This window comes from Amblyomma americanum, chromosome 8, assembly GCF_052857255.1.
Source record: "Amblyomma americanum isolate KBUSLIRL-KWMA chromosome 8, ASM5285725v1, whole genome shotgun sequence".
NCBI lineage: Eukaryota > Metazoa > Arthropoda > Arachnida > Ixodida > Ixodidae > Amblyomma > Amblyomma americanum.
This window is the reverse complement of record NC_135504.1, coordinates 50,996,092-51,010,535: the sequence shown is the minus strand read 5'-3', so window position 1 is coordinate 51,010,535 and position 14,444 is coordinate 50,996,092. Positions and strand designations below refer to the sequence as shown.

Genomic DNA, 14,444 nt, shown 5'->3' with positions numbered 1-14,444 from the left:
AGCTGTTGTACACTTTTTCTTAGGGAATATTGATAAAATGACAATTATGATCAGAGAGAACCTGCCATATGCGTTCCACCCCATTCTTATTCTTCTAGTTATTTCCCGCTCATGATCCAGATCAGCAGTCATTACCGGCCCTAAGTAGACGTATTCCCTTACTACTTCTAGCACCTGGCTACCAATTGCGAACTGCTTTTCCCTTGCCTACGGTGTAAAGTAGAGAATTACCAATTGCCCTTATATTGGCATTGGTCGTCGTCACGCATTCTACGCGGTCGAGTAGGCGGCGCGTTGCACTGTTGGCCCCGCCAGCTGTATTTTCCTATTTCCTCCGGTTTCGCGCTGTCATCGTAGCTGTCCCGTCTGCATGCCGCATGCAAGCCCCATAAGACAGATAACTGTGCAGCTTTGTAGAAATCTGCCGGCTCGGCTACACTGCCACTCCACACTAGTGCCCACCGTTGGGCGAAAGACAAAATCGGGAATCGAATAGGACCCGGAAGCTCAAACCGGGACAGTCACGATTCCGCCCACGGATCCGCCCATTCATTCACATGCTATTGTGGCTATCTGTGTTAGTTCAGTGGCGTTGGCAGCCGTGCTTGGGGTCGTCATTGTGTTAAATCATTTCGCGCACTAGCTAACACTGATGACGCCTCGTACCCTGAGTGTGAGCGGCTGTAATTTTCTTTTGTTTCGTTTTTCTTTGCAGCTCGGACGTCTTCCCGCTGTACCAGGTGTCGTTCTTGTGGATCGCTTTCATGGGACTGCTGCTCACGATGCTCTTGGGGACAGCCCTGAGTCTGGCTACAGGTGAGCGGGTCCACTGCACCTTTGAGTCAGTTAACCCAGTAAAATTTAGAACAGGATTGAGCATGAGGACATCTCAAGTGTTCAAGGTTGTACGGCACAGATAATAAAAGAGCGCTCGCCTCAGTGCCCAGCTAGGCGACCGGACTTACTGCTATAAAGCGTTTTGTCTTTTTACTGGCGAAACGTAAAAACATTTGTAAAGGGAAGTCTTTTTATAGTTATTCCAAGGGAAGTGCGTTAACGTGCCTATCATTTCTTTCTAATCGAAATAACGTGCCTTTTGTACGGTGATATACGAAAGGTTGCCTCATTCACCAGGCAGTATTTTGAAGTTTTAATCTTATACCCCTCTCTAATAATGTATATATACATCCATTCATCTTCCTATATACACACAACCTTTATCATTTTACAGCTATTTCAATTTTTCCTCTCTGTTGCTTGTTCACATTTTTATCTTTTACATTATTCACTTTTTTCTGGTTTTACTTCTTATAGCTTTGTTTGTTGGCGACTCATGAGCCCTTTTTTGGCTCACGACGAGTTACCTGCACTGAAGAGGTGGCTTTTCCGGCAAGCTTCCCGAAAGCGCATGTATTTTGGTGCGATGTAGGCATAATTTGTTGGGCCACAGCGCCGAGGGTAACCGCGTTTCCGAAATTCCGAAAACTGATATGAATGTTACTTGCGGTAGGCTACACGCCTCTCAATAATTAAGGAGCCTAATAATAATAGTTAAAAAATTCTTCATCTTCAGGTTGGCGCGCTATACTTTGTCAAACCAACCAACCGCCAATGACAAGCAACTAGCCGCCATTGGAGCATTTCTTGTCAGAAAATTTACTATTAAATTATTATTAGTTAACCATACTGCCAGTTAGCACGTTTTAGGTGTATTATGATGTACTACATCGCTTACAATGCTATGCCCTTTACAGAGCGTCAAGGACACGTGGTTCTTATCTTCCGCCTTTATGTTCTGTTGTATCAGCGTTTTATATCGGTATCTCCCCATCCCGTAGCAGCACGCTTGCTGCTTGCTTCTTTGTTTCGTTTTTCAGACATGCCTATTCATTTTGCTTGCTTTCGTTTTGTCATCTACCCAATCCTTGCACTCTGCTGATTATAAAAGCCAGCCTGGCTTCAGCTTTGTTCGTTGAAGGGGGCAGCCGGGCCTCTGTCTATTCGTTTTTGTCCTTTCCTTTGTTGCAATTCCGTAAGCAAAAATACTTATAAAGAAGTTGCCGGCCTCTGACTAGTACATGGGACTGTCTTTTCTTTACAATTGTGACTTCAGTTCTCATAGGTAGCATCCAGTATCTGTTCCTGGCTCCTGTATCACCGCCAGGGGGGGTAGTGGGAAGAATACAAAACTAATGAATTAGGAAAAAAACTCTACAGAATATTGCCCCTGTATTCTGGACACGAATCACGCACACCGTGTTTCACATAGTTGAGACTAGGATGTTTCTGCACCGGCACGCAAGCTTAAAAACTGGACTCCGTAGAATTCTTTGTTTGCCGTTCTCTTCTCTTCTCTCTCTCCATAAAGAAAGATCCTCGATGTGTTGAGGGCTTTCCCTTAAAAAAGGAATCGCTTGGCTGTGCACGCAACAAATTTACTACAGTTGAACGGGCCTGGTGATTACTTCCTTATAGCCGTAGCTTCATTATAGCCCGTGTTGACCGAGCATTGAACAGTAATCATTCCTTCGTTACATCCATCATTTCGTTATAAAGATGTTCGACTGTATAAGTGCCAAGTGCAGAGTTCACTACGCAAGATAGTCGAGATAGATGAATGCCTATTTATGGAAAGCAAATTTCATGTGGAGACGACGGCAGTCAAGTCATGCTTCAATAAGTCATTTGTTTTTCACAAGTAAACTAAGCTGTACTTCCTAACGACCTTTCCGAACGTTTCTATTAGAGAGCTACGCCTTGGTTTTTATACAAAGTAGACCAGTCTTTACGTAAACATCTCACAAATACAAAAAGGATCATAGCTCGGACCAGAATTCCATACACTGCAAAACTAGTACAGGTATGCGATGGAAAGGAGGAAGAGATGCTAGCCGGACGAGTCATGTTACCCAGCTTTCCTAGAACAAACTAATTAAAAGACATATTCTGGTTACCTTGAGTACTGATTAGCGGTTCCCTCAAAACGAACAGCACCTTTCATTGATTGTATCCTTGACCAGCTGTAACTACGTTCACTTTATGTTCACTTGACGTTCACTCGGCCGTTTTTGAAAGAAGCGGCGTATTTGTTCAACGTGGTGGAATTACTCGTTTTCGTGCGTGTAAGGATTCTGGGGTTGGCATTTCGGGTAGAATATTTATGTTCGTTTGTGTCGTTTATTTTTTTTCAGGCGGTGCTCAAGAGGCGAGAAAAAACATGCGTCTCACAAGCCCAGTATTTAGGAAGCTTTGGTGCCGCTTCAAAATTGTTCGAAAAGCACTTGGGATGAGCCCAGCTAGCGCCAAACTTAGGCTACGATTAGATTGACGCAAAAAATTTAGGCAGTCTGTAGACTGTCCATACACTTTTATCTATAAGCTTATAAATTTTCTACTGACAAATCCTATTAACTAGTGTAAAGGCAATACAAATAATATATACAGTCTATAGACGATCTATAGATTTATGGTCATACACGTTTAGTACACTTTTTCTACAGACAGTGTACGGACCAAGAGTTGACGAAAGGAAATATCTTTTAGAAGGCAATAGTGTTTATAAGAAGTCTATAGACAGTCAATAGACCATTTTCATAAGGGAACTGCCCAAGAAGCATTGTATTATGCTCGTGGTCGCGCGAAATCATAAATTATAAATGATCAGTTAAGATTGATGCTATCATTAATGCAGATATTGTTACTCAAGAGCAGAATTGTGGACGTGCGAATTCTTCTCACATATCATAAAGCGGGACAGCTGTAAAGCAAGTGACATTTCTTAACCAGTATATTTCTGGCTTGCGAAAGCATGGGCTGAAACAGCTTAGGCTAGCCTCATAGAACCCCTTTTTGCTCAAAGTATTCTAGCATTTAAAGTTAATTTGCATACTTATTTTTTATGACGATGTCGTTAATAACGACATCATGGATTTTCACCATGTAAAGCAGTTTTTTTAACACTCTCGGAAGGGAGCAGCAGTTCACGATAGGGAGCGAGGCGCTGGAAGTTGTAAGGAAATATGTCTACTTAGAGCAGTACTGTTTACATATTCGAACCACGAGAGCGAAAATAACTAGAATAATAATAATGGGTTGGAGCGCATTTAGCAGGCACTCTCAGAACACGAATAGAATTTTACCAGTATTACTCAATAGAAAAGTATATAACAGCTGTATCTTGCAGGTACTCACGTTTGGGGCAATAACATGAAGGCTAACGAAAAGGGTTCCACTTAAGGACAACGTAGGGACCTATGAAAAAAAATGATAGGCGTAACGTTAAGAGACCGAAAGAGGGCAGAGTGGGTGAGGAAACAAACGCGTGTTAATGAGATCCTAGTCAAAATCAAGAGGAAGAAATGGGCTTGGGCAGGGCATGTAATGCGAAGGCAAGATAACTGCTGCTCCTTAAGGGTAATGGAGTGGATTTTAGGAGAAGGCAAGCGTACCAGGGGGCGGCCGAAAGTTAGGAGGGCGGATGAAATTAAGAAGTTTGCGCGGATACTGTGGCCGCAGCTGCCAAAGGAGAGGGTTAATTGGAGAGGAATGCGAGAGGGCTTTATCCTACAGTGGGCGTTGTAAGGCTTATGACGATGATTATGAAATTGGAAAGTTTGTTGTTGGGGAAAGTAAATAGCGCAGTATCTGTCTCACATATCTCGGTGGACACCTTAACCGCGCCGTAAGGGAAGGAATAAAGGAGGGACTGAGAGAAGAAAGGAAGAAAGAGGGGCCGTAGTGGAGGGCTCCGGAATAATTTCGACCACCTGGGGATCATTAGCGTGCACTGACATCGCACAGCACACGGGCGCCTTTGCGTTTCGCCTCCATCGAAACGCGGCCGCCGCGGTTGGGTTCGAACCCGGGTACTCCGGATCAGTAGTCGAGCGCCCTAACCACTGAGCCACCGCGGCGGGTCATGATTGTGTATTTCGTAAAATGAATTACTAAGCAAACTGCAAGATGCGGAATATTTCAGCTGACACAGCGCCATGCGCACGTAGCTTAACAAGTTGAGTAATCTTGCAAGAATGTAATTACGACGTACCCAATCTTAACAGCTCGACGAAGAGGCGAATGAAAACGACGGCTTGAAGACTTCCTGCGTGTTCTGTGACGACAAGCATCTTGGCGCCGAGCTGGCTCCGCTTTATGAAGCACGGGAACTCCGAAAAAGATCCGGTGACACAAGAGCAGACTGCGCTACCTAACTACGATCCAAGATGTGGCTTTGCGCACTACATTCAACGTACCATGAACCTGAATTTATGTCTTGATGTCATCCTCATAGCTTCCAAGTTAAATAATGGCGGCAATAAACGAGCATTTTCACCGGTAAAAAGAAAAACGTATTTGTTTCGTTCACAACGGCGCACATTATCTTCGACGTACCGTCGGCCTAAATGTCCGTGCCGAGGAGCGAATAGCGTGGAAGCTCGTCGCTGCTTCATGAGGTTTCTCTCCCCCATAAAGTTTTAAGTTTTTCAGTTCGCAACCACTTCTAGCATCACTTCCCGGGTTTCAGCGGTGTGTGTCTATGTACGTGAAGCGTTTGATAAGTAAGTGTAACTGGCTCACTGGGTCGATGGACGCCTCAGTCGTGCTGTGAGTAGGTGTGAAAAGTAAAACAAAATGAAATTGCCTTTTAAGACGAAAGCCTTTAAAGGCTCATACTCCCGGTCGAGATCTTGTCCGCGCGTTGCATCGTCAACCCGAAGTCACGACAACGGAAGTGACGTCATACCGTCCGTCCGTCCGTTACGCTCCTCAACTCGATAAGAAAAAAAAATCTGGGTGCACGATTGGATTCGTCATTAGCCGAGCATGATAATGACTACGCTACTCTCTGCCGACGCATATGTAGTTCTCCTTGTCTAGGGCGCTGGAGAGTGTTTGCGGAAAGGCGTCGAATCAGACGGATGCCTCCCAAATGCCCTCCAGTGTCTCCAGCATTTAGGATTCAAAAACAATTTTGTACTTATTCATCTTAACCACCCATCAGTGACACAAGCAGCAACACCGCGCTGAAGGCTTTTGCCTCACCGCACTTTAGGTCAACAAAGTGCCCCCCTGAATTTTTTTTTTAGGAATAGAAACTGCGCCTTAATTGTCTCACATTGTCTCACCTCGTCTCTTTTCTGTCCTTCGTCTGTTGGCTGGTTTATTTTTCGTTTCTGATGGCGCGATAGCATCGACGCGGCCCCGCGCACTCCCGGAAGTTGTTCGTGTCGTGTGCCTGGAACCCTATTACGTGCGGTAATGGACACTACTGTTTGCATTTTCAGTCTTTGTTTTTGTTGTGGTATTGCACGCGCTGAAGTAGTACGCTAGTGCTGCCATTTCCAGTGTTTATGCGGAACATTTGCCGTTTTCCTCTCGAGCATCGGTTCGTTGCTTATTTTAGAGGAAGGCAAACGCGCCAAGTTGTTTCTACAATGTTTGTTTATACTCAAAGCAGCTGCAACGAGGCTTTATCATTTTATTTGTAACGCGAGATGTCGCCAGAGATTTCTGTAATGATTTCACGTATACGTTCCACTTCTGCGTTTTTCAAGATTACATCAGGTGGTTGTCGCGTCTTACCCCGAATGTTCTTCGTCGGCGAAGTCTGTTTTTCGACGACCGATGACCACTGAGCACGCTTGTACTATCGCCGCCGCCGAGTTCAAGTATCTGTGGACACGACTCAACCGAGTGGAGAGTTCGCCTGTCACGCCAGTCTGCTCGTATGTTATTCAAGGTGTTGTTACCACCACGTGATAGTATATTTCTCTTGTAAAATAAATTTTTGTGCACCAAGTTTCGAAAATTTCAGATCAAGAAGATTAACTGGGCGCACAATCAGGTAATTATAAATGTGTGAAATTTTGAGACTTGTTCCTGTAAGATGATTTCTAGTTACAACCAGAGTTCGCTAAAACCACGACGTGCGTAAGAAAGATTCTCACTTTGAGTTACTGTTATCTACTAAACCATAATATTATGGAACATATTCAATGCTTGTGAATATTCATATAATGTACCATTTGTAGAAAGAATACATAAACTATCACAAACGGTTCTTTTGTCCTAATCGCCACACAAAATTCTTTCGGTTATATGCTTTCTTGAACTAGGCGTAATAATATCTCCTTATACTTGAAAGATATGTCGGTGAGTTATATGTTAATTAGTAGATAACTTTCTGTAGATTGGAGAGTTAAATATTTGCGATTATAGCTTATTCTTTAAATAAAGACCTCCACGTTTAGCAAAAAAAAATTAAAACCACCAAGCAAAAAAAAGTTTAAAATTCATCAGAAATAAATGTGCGTACTATATATGGCCGTCATAGATTTGGAGATAAATTTTTAGACGTATTCTTCGGATGTATTTTGTTGTTCGTAACCAAAATTGGCAAAAATAAGAGCAGGCGTAAGCGCAGCAGTTCAGCTCTTCATGTCCAAAAATTTTTTGTACTGCGAAATAATTTTTCTTTACAACAAAAATTTGTCCCCTATCTCCACTCATCAGGAAATTAAATCCAAGAGTTGATCAGCCACCCATTGCAAGATATTATGAGATCGCCCCACTACCGGCCGGCTTTCAAGGCCTCTTTTAGAACGACCGAGCTCAATGGTCTATGCCAGGCGGCCGATCTTATCGCTTAACAATGGTATTTGGCGGAAGCTATCCTCCTGATCGTATCCCTGGCAACCCTGCGCCATCTCGGCGGCAGTGAAGCGGCCGAAGACCTGGACAAAAGCGCCCAGTAAAAAAATTGGCAGTGGCCTATCTCGGCTATGCCGGGATATATACGTAGCGAGAGGTACGTTTCCCTAGCTGAGCTTGTTGTGGTCACTGTGTTTGTCAATGAGAGACATTGGGAATACACATCTTTTATTCATTTTGCTTGACAGAGACGAAGACTGCTCGATGATATGTGAAGTTGCATGCAGCGGTCTCAGTTTTGTCGATACACTATTTCGATTTGGTAGAGGCTCTGTAGTATACAAGCTCTGTAGTAGTCCCTCATTGTGTAGTCTGGACGTGAGGGTCCGAAGCTAAATTAAAGTCAAACTTTTCTTTCATACACTGACTAAGAGAGACCTGTTTCCTGTTGAAATCAACCAAAGTCACACACAACTCTGAAACCGTTCCCTAGGCTGGTATTCACGTGGCAACCACATCAGTCGCCTGCTTGACAGATGTTCCCGGTGCCACGTAGACCTGCTCGCAAATTAATCCCGCCCGCCCTGCTCGGATTTAGCTACCGACACGTGGAAATATGCCATCGCTTATTTTTTAATCTAATCATTTTAAATAAGAGATGTAGTTTCCTGTCCAAATTCACCTCGTACCGCGTAACTCACTTCGTTTTTGTGACGAGGGCAGCACGTTACATTCTATAACACCCATGTGCTTGCTAACGAGGAAAAATAATAAGCAGCATGGTGTCTAGTCAGGTACTTACGGTCGCAGCTACAGCCCGCGTACAATGGCGGGTCGCTAGAGAGCGCCAGCGCGGTTGTTCAACAACGCCCGATAAAGATATGATCCAGTATTCGCTCGTACTGAACTCCTGGTATTCTGAAAATGATCTTTTTTTTTTTATTCCAGATGTTTGCCGTGAGGCATAATGAGAAAGGAAGAGGGGATAGATATGAAGGGAAGTTAGAAGGAGAGTAGACAAGCCTTGCTAAAAAAAGTGTCAAAAGTTCTCGATAAAGCGATTATCAAGTGTCCACTTGCGATAGTTGCCCAGCCGTACCTCCGGCACTCATCTATGCGGCAGAAACGTGGAGGCTAACGAAAAAGATTCAGCTTAATTTCAGGACAACGCAGCCAGCTGCGAAAAGAGAAATGATAGGTGTAACGTTTAGAGGCCGGAAGCTGGTAGAGTGGGGGAGGGAACAAACGCGGGTTAATGACATCCTAGTCGAAATCAAGAGGAAGAAATGGGCTTGGGCAGAGCATGTAATGCGAAGGCAAGATAACCGCTGGTGTTTAAGGGTAACGGAGTGGATTCCAAGAAAAGGCAAGGATAGCAGGGGCGGCAGAAGGTTAGGTGGGCGGATGAGATAGGAAGTTTGCAGGCATAGGGTGGGCGCAGCTGGCAAATGAAAGAGTTAATTGGAGAGACATGGGAGAGGCCTTTCGCCTGCAGTGGGTGCAGTCAGGCTGATGATGATGATGATGGTCACGATGATCGAGGAGAATTTGTCAATTCAAGGAGTCAATGCTCGTGTTTAACATCAGCTGGCGGAGGCTCTCAGGGCTCGAACTGTCCGATGTGAAGCACTTCCTCCTCCTGTTTCTCAAACAGTAATTATATATGGACTGCACTTTCAGTTTGGAGCCATGGGAAGAAGAAAAAAAAGGTTTCCTGTCTAACTGCGTATTCCTCTCTACGTGGGGTAAACATGTACTTAGCACCAGGATTGCAATCCAGCCATTGCGGAAGCAACCGCAATCTTGCCCCTGCCGGCCTTTCCAGCACTTTAAGCCGTTTCTCTCTACAAATAAAATTAAAACAATTTTTTTTAGAACACAACGCTTCAGTGTCAACCATAGTCGTATGTGCCTTCTGTCCAAAGGGTTGTATCGTATAACTGCAGTTGTTGCCGTGGAGATAATGAGACGAAATTTGCGCGGTTTCATCGCGACAAGACAGGCGCCCGACTGCTCTGTCATGCACGGGCGTGTTTACCTCCAAAAGCTTACAAATTGTGGTTACAGCTTACGTCTTTGTTCATGCCTTGCTACACCGGCAATAATTTTTGTCATGCAGTGCTAGCTAGACATGTACAACAATTATCAGCCGGCCTAAACACTTTTATCACAAGCAGCGATTAATAAAATAAGCAATTGTGAGTGCCAGCAAAGCGGCGCCATTGTGAAAACTCACAAATGCTACAACAAGGTACTTTCTTCCTCGCAGACATGTTCCGTTGCCAACTCAGCTGCGACGCACAGGAAATTATGCGACCACCTCGAGGCGTGTTGCCGTTCATGCGCCTGAACCGCGCGATTAACCTGACGCTGCCGCCATACCGAGCCTTAGTGGTGACAGATAATACCTAAGAAGTTACGCTGAATTCTATGCTTTTGCACAGGACTCAGTTTCAGGTACAGCGGTGCAACTGCAGGACTGCAAGTTTTTAGCACGGATACTGGGGCTTCGTTTAGCAGGCTAGCCAATCAGCTGAGCAAAAGCATTCTCGTAGGAAAAGATAGAACACAAAGCGATCGACGGAGGGAAAGAGTATCGACAGGCAGGAAGTATTTTTTTTTATGAGCGACCACCTGCCTCAGGCACCGGAAACGGCAAGAATGCGCAACAGTTAGGGGATTACAGGGTAACTGTAGAGGTTTTAGAATTCGACGAGGTTAAAGGTATTGAATGTGTGAAACCTGCAGATAAACCTTGGAAAGTTTTTATTTGTGCTAGCATTTTAAACGCGGACGTAATCGACAGACAAAGCCGCGTCGGCGTTAAGGCTTCTCTGCAGTGCACAGCAAGATGAAGAGGTCACAATTACGATATCACGTGCGGTGGCGCTACGTTTCAACGATACGTTTCGGTGAAGAAACTGCTGTTTCAAGGAAGAAAACCAACGCCATCGAAGGCAAAGGCCACAAAGCACTGTTTGTTGGCGGCACTGTACTACGCACGGCAGCATATGGGTGAAGGCAACGGGCATCTCAAATTTCGACAACAATTACGTGATCACAAGTTTCCGCACACTTCTCAAACCCAGTGAGGAGACGCCTGAACATCGTCGCGATTTTAATCGGTGATTACGTCACCATTATAAAATGCTAGCACAAAACTACTTTGCATTATGTACCTAGAAGCTACATACATTAAAATTCTTGAACAACATAGAATTATCAAAAACCATACAAGCTTTTCTTTAGAGCATCCACTATGCGAAGAGTACGGATGTTGACGCTGTTAAGTAATCGTGAACAGAACTGGGACCAAACAGGTGGTGCGAGCTTAATGGTTTTTGGTACGCAGTGCTCGTCGCCGTAGGAGTGAACTGCAGGCGATATTTGAGCGTCGCTGCCGCTATGAAGATGCATGAAGCGGCACTGGCGTGTGGTTGTGCGTGTACGCGTTTAATAATAATTGGTTTTTTGGGAAAGGAAATGGCGCAGTATCTGTCTCATATATCGTTGGACACCTGAACCGCGCCGTAAGGGAAGGGATAAAGGAGGGAGCGAAAGAAGAAAGGAAGAATAGGTGCCGTAGTGAAGGGCTCCGGAATAATTTCGACCACCTGGGGATCTTTAACGTTCACTGACATCGCACAGCACACGGGCGCCTTAGCGTTTTTCCTCCATAAAAACGCAGCCGCCGTGGTCGGGTTCGAACCCGGGAACTCCGGATCAGTAGTCGAGCGCCCTAAACACTGAGCCACCGCGGCGGGGCATACGCGTTTGTGCGCAGAACTAATTTTACAATCTCGGCACTTCTTTCTTCCTTTCTTCTTTCACTCCCTCCTTTATCCTCTCCCTTATGGCACGGTTCAGGTGTCCAACGATGTATGAGACATACTGCGCCATTTCCTTTCCCGCAAAACCAATTATTATTAATATTATAATCTCCCCTCTTTGACTCTGCATATCCAGTCATCTGAAGTCACACATTACGCGCTCCTTGGCCTCCGGTGGTGGGCGCAGATGTCGGTGGAGGAAGTCTGCAGGTGTTGCAAGCCACGGGTAATGCCCAGCAAAGTAGTGCCAGGTTTAGGTTGGGGTGGGACTTAAAAAAGTAATAATAAAATACGATGCAGTAGCCCTTCCAAGAAATATATATGATGCAATAACCTCATACAGGCTTCGTCATATGTCCAGCATTCTCGGGCAAAAATTTTGAAGATTTGAAAATTGTAAGATACAGTTATGTAAATACTGAAGGTCATGGTTCATTCTTCTTATAAGTAGCAATGCCATTCTTTTAAAGTGTTTCCATGGAATGCATCAAACAATTAAGTAAGCCGAAGAAAACCAATAGGGAACGGTTTTGACGATTGGAAAAATGTTAATGGAAAAAATTGCAAGACTGCTGTCGGGGATCTGCGGATATATCGACTGTTATAGTGAAATCTCACATTGTATGAAAAAGTTGCGTTCATGAACAGTTTCCCACTCAAAAATGCTATTGTCCAGTATTGTAGGGCATGCAAATACTATACAATTTTTAAGATATTGTACGACATTTCCGTGACAAATGTATGATTTAGCAAAAAATGAATAACGTTTGTAAGACAAACCGTATTAGGTTATTGAATCATGAAGTCTAGGGTTCGACGGAATCCCGTCTGGCGGGGAAAATTCATACTGATGAAGAAAACATACACTCGCCAAGGTTCAAAGAAAATAAGAATGAATTGACGTTTCGGCGCCCGTACGGGTGCCTTGATCACAAAGAAGCGAAGGACGGGCAGGTGAGCTATATATGGGCAGTTTTTTGAAGGGTGCGCAGGTATATCTCTGGGAGATTGCCACGGGTCCGGTTAATCGTGTTTGGCGTGGATTGAATGCACAATGATTCTATGAGAAGGCGTTTTGGTAATGATTTTTCCTTTGCAATTACACGTGCTGCGTCCCAGTCGATGGTATGGCCAGTTTCTTGATGATGTTGCGCCAAAGCGTTTGAGATAGATTTTCCTTTGGCGACGTCATTTTGGTGCTGTTTGAGCCTTGTTTTGAATTTGCCTGTTTCTCCGATATAGGAAGCGTCGCAATCATGACAGGGGATCTTGTAGATCACGCCTGGAAAGATATCGATGTCAAGAGGGTCCTTGACTCGCAAGAGTCGTTGCCGAAGTTTGCACGACGGGACGTGGGCCACATGAATGTTATAATCTGAAAAGATGCGAGCAAGGTTCTCACTCACACCGTGGGCATACGGAATCGGCACCCGCTTCTTTGCGCATGCGTCAGTTCGGATAGTCGGAACAGAGGCGCGTCGTTCCTGGGATCGTAGTACTTGGGCTGGGTAACCGTTCCGTATCAGGTCTTGCCTGACCTGTTTCACTTCTGCTGCTCTGCGCTTAGGACTTGAGCATATCCTAAATGCGCGGTTGAACAGAGACGCCGCGACTGAGCGCTTGTGCCCGATGGGATGAGATGACTGAAAGTTTAGGTACCTTCCGGTGTGAGTGGGTTTACGATAGACGGTGGTTTGCAGAGAATGCGGTGAGCGTTCCACGAGGACGTCGAGGAAAGCGATGTGGCCATCCACTTCCTCCTCTAGGGTGAACTGAATGCTTTGCTGGAACGTGTTGAGGTGCGCTAGAAACCTGTGTACGTCTGGCCGGTTGATGACAGAGAAGCAGTCATCGACATAGCGTACAAAAAACTGCGGTGGGGGGTCGAATGAGGCAAGTGCTGCGGATTCAATTGATTCTAAGGCAAGGTTAGCACATACTACAGAAACTGAGGCACCCATGGCTGTTCCGAAAGTCTGTCTGTAGAAGTTCTTGTTGAAGGTGAAATAAGTATTCGAGAGGCAGAATTTTAGGAGTCGGCAGAGGTCGTCGGCTTCAATCGGGGTTCGTTCAGGCAAAGTCGTGTCTTCGTTCAGGGCTTTCTTGCAACACTCCACCGCAAAATCCACAGGCACAGATGTGAACAGAGACTTCACATCGAAAGAAGCCATTACTTGGGTGTCGTCAATGGGCACATTCTTCAGCTTCTCGACGAAGTCGCTTGCATTCCGGACGTGCGTGGCGGTTTTTCCCGCTAGAGGGGCCAGCACACGGTGAAGGTAGCCAGAGAGCTTGTTCAACGGGGACCGTGTAAAGTCCACAATTGGACGGAGCGGTGTGCCCTCCTTGTGCACTTTTGGTACGCCGTAGATGGCAGGAGCGGCGCCATTGTGACACAGTAGCTTGTTGACACAGTAGCTGCTCTACGCGAACAGTGTGGCAGCGAACACTCAGGAACAAAGACAGCAGAATCAAGAAACGAACTTCCGGTTGCTCCTAGGGCGGCAGACAGAAGAGACAGCAACTTCTTGCGTACACAACCTGTCTTCGTACAAGCTAGATCATGCTGAACTCTCGCTTCTTAACAAGGGACTCAACTTCAACACTGGACCCGTCCCTGATGCGAAAAGCATGGCATGTGCCGTTGAGCTAGCAGTGCGAAAGATTGACGCCAGCCTACGCGACCAAGCACGTTCTCGTGCCATCGGAGCACTTTCAAGTTACGAAAAGAACAAGACAGCGCACTCCCACGCCCTGAAAAGGAAGCCCTCAAAAGATTACAAAAGAATGAGGCAGTCGTGATCCTTCCGGCCGACAAGGGGAACGCCACTGTGGTGCTAGATAGGACTGAATATATAAAAAAGATGTCGGCACTTTTGGAGGACAAAAATACCTATACAAAGATAAACCGGGACCCGACCAGAAAGATAGAAGCTGAACTTCAGAAGCTTCTCGCTGATGTAT

The 14,444-nt window shown here is 45.3% G+C and overlaps 1 protein-coding gene across 1 annotated transcript in view; it reads left to right on the top strand.

Moving 5' to 3' along the window:
* LOC144102370 (putative sodium-dependent multivitamin transporter) overlaps window positions 1–1,337 on the top strand; it is a 66,257-nt gene extending 64,920 nt beyond the window's left edge. Inside the window, exons 14-15 of the mRNA XM_077635661.1 lie at window positions 716–816; window positions 1,315–1,337. Of these exons, the coding sequence (XP_077491787.1) occupies window positions 716–816; window positions 1,315–1,337 (124 nt within the window). The remainder of the gene's footprint in view (window positions 1–715; window positions 817–1,314) is intronic.
* Window positions 1,338–14,444: the final 13,107 nt, after the last annotated feature.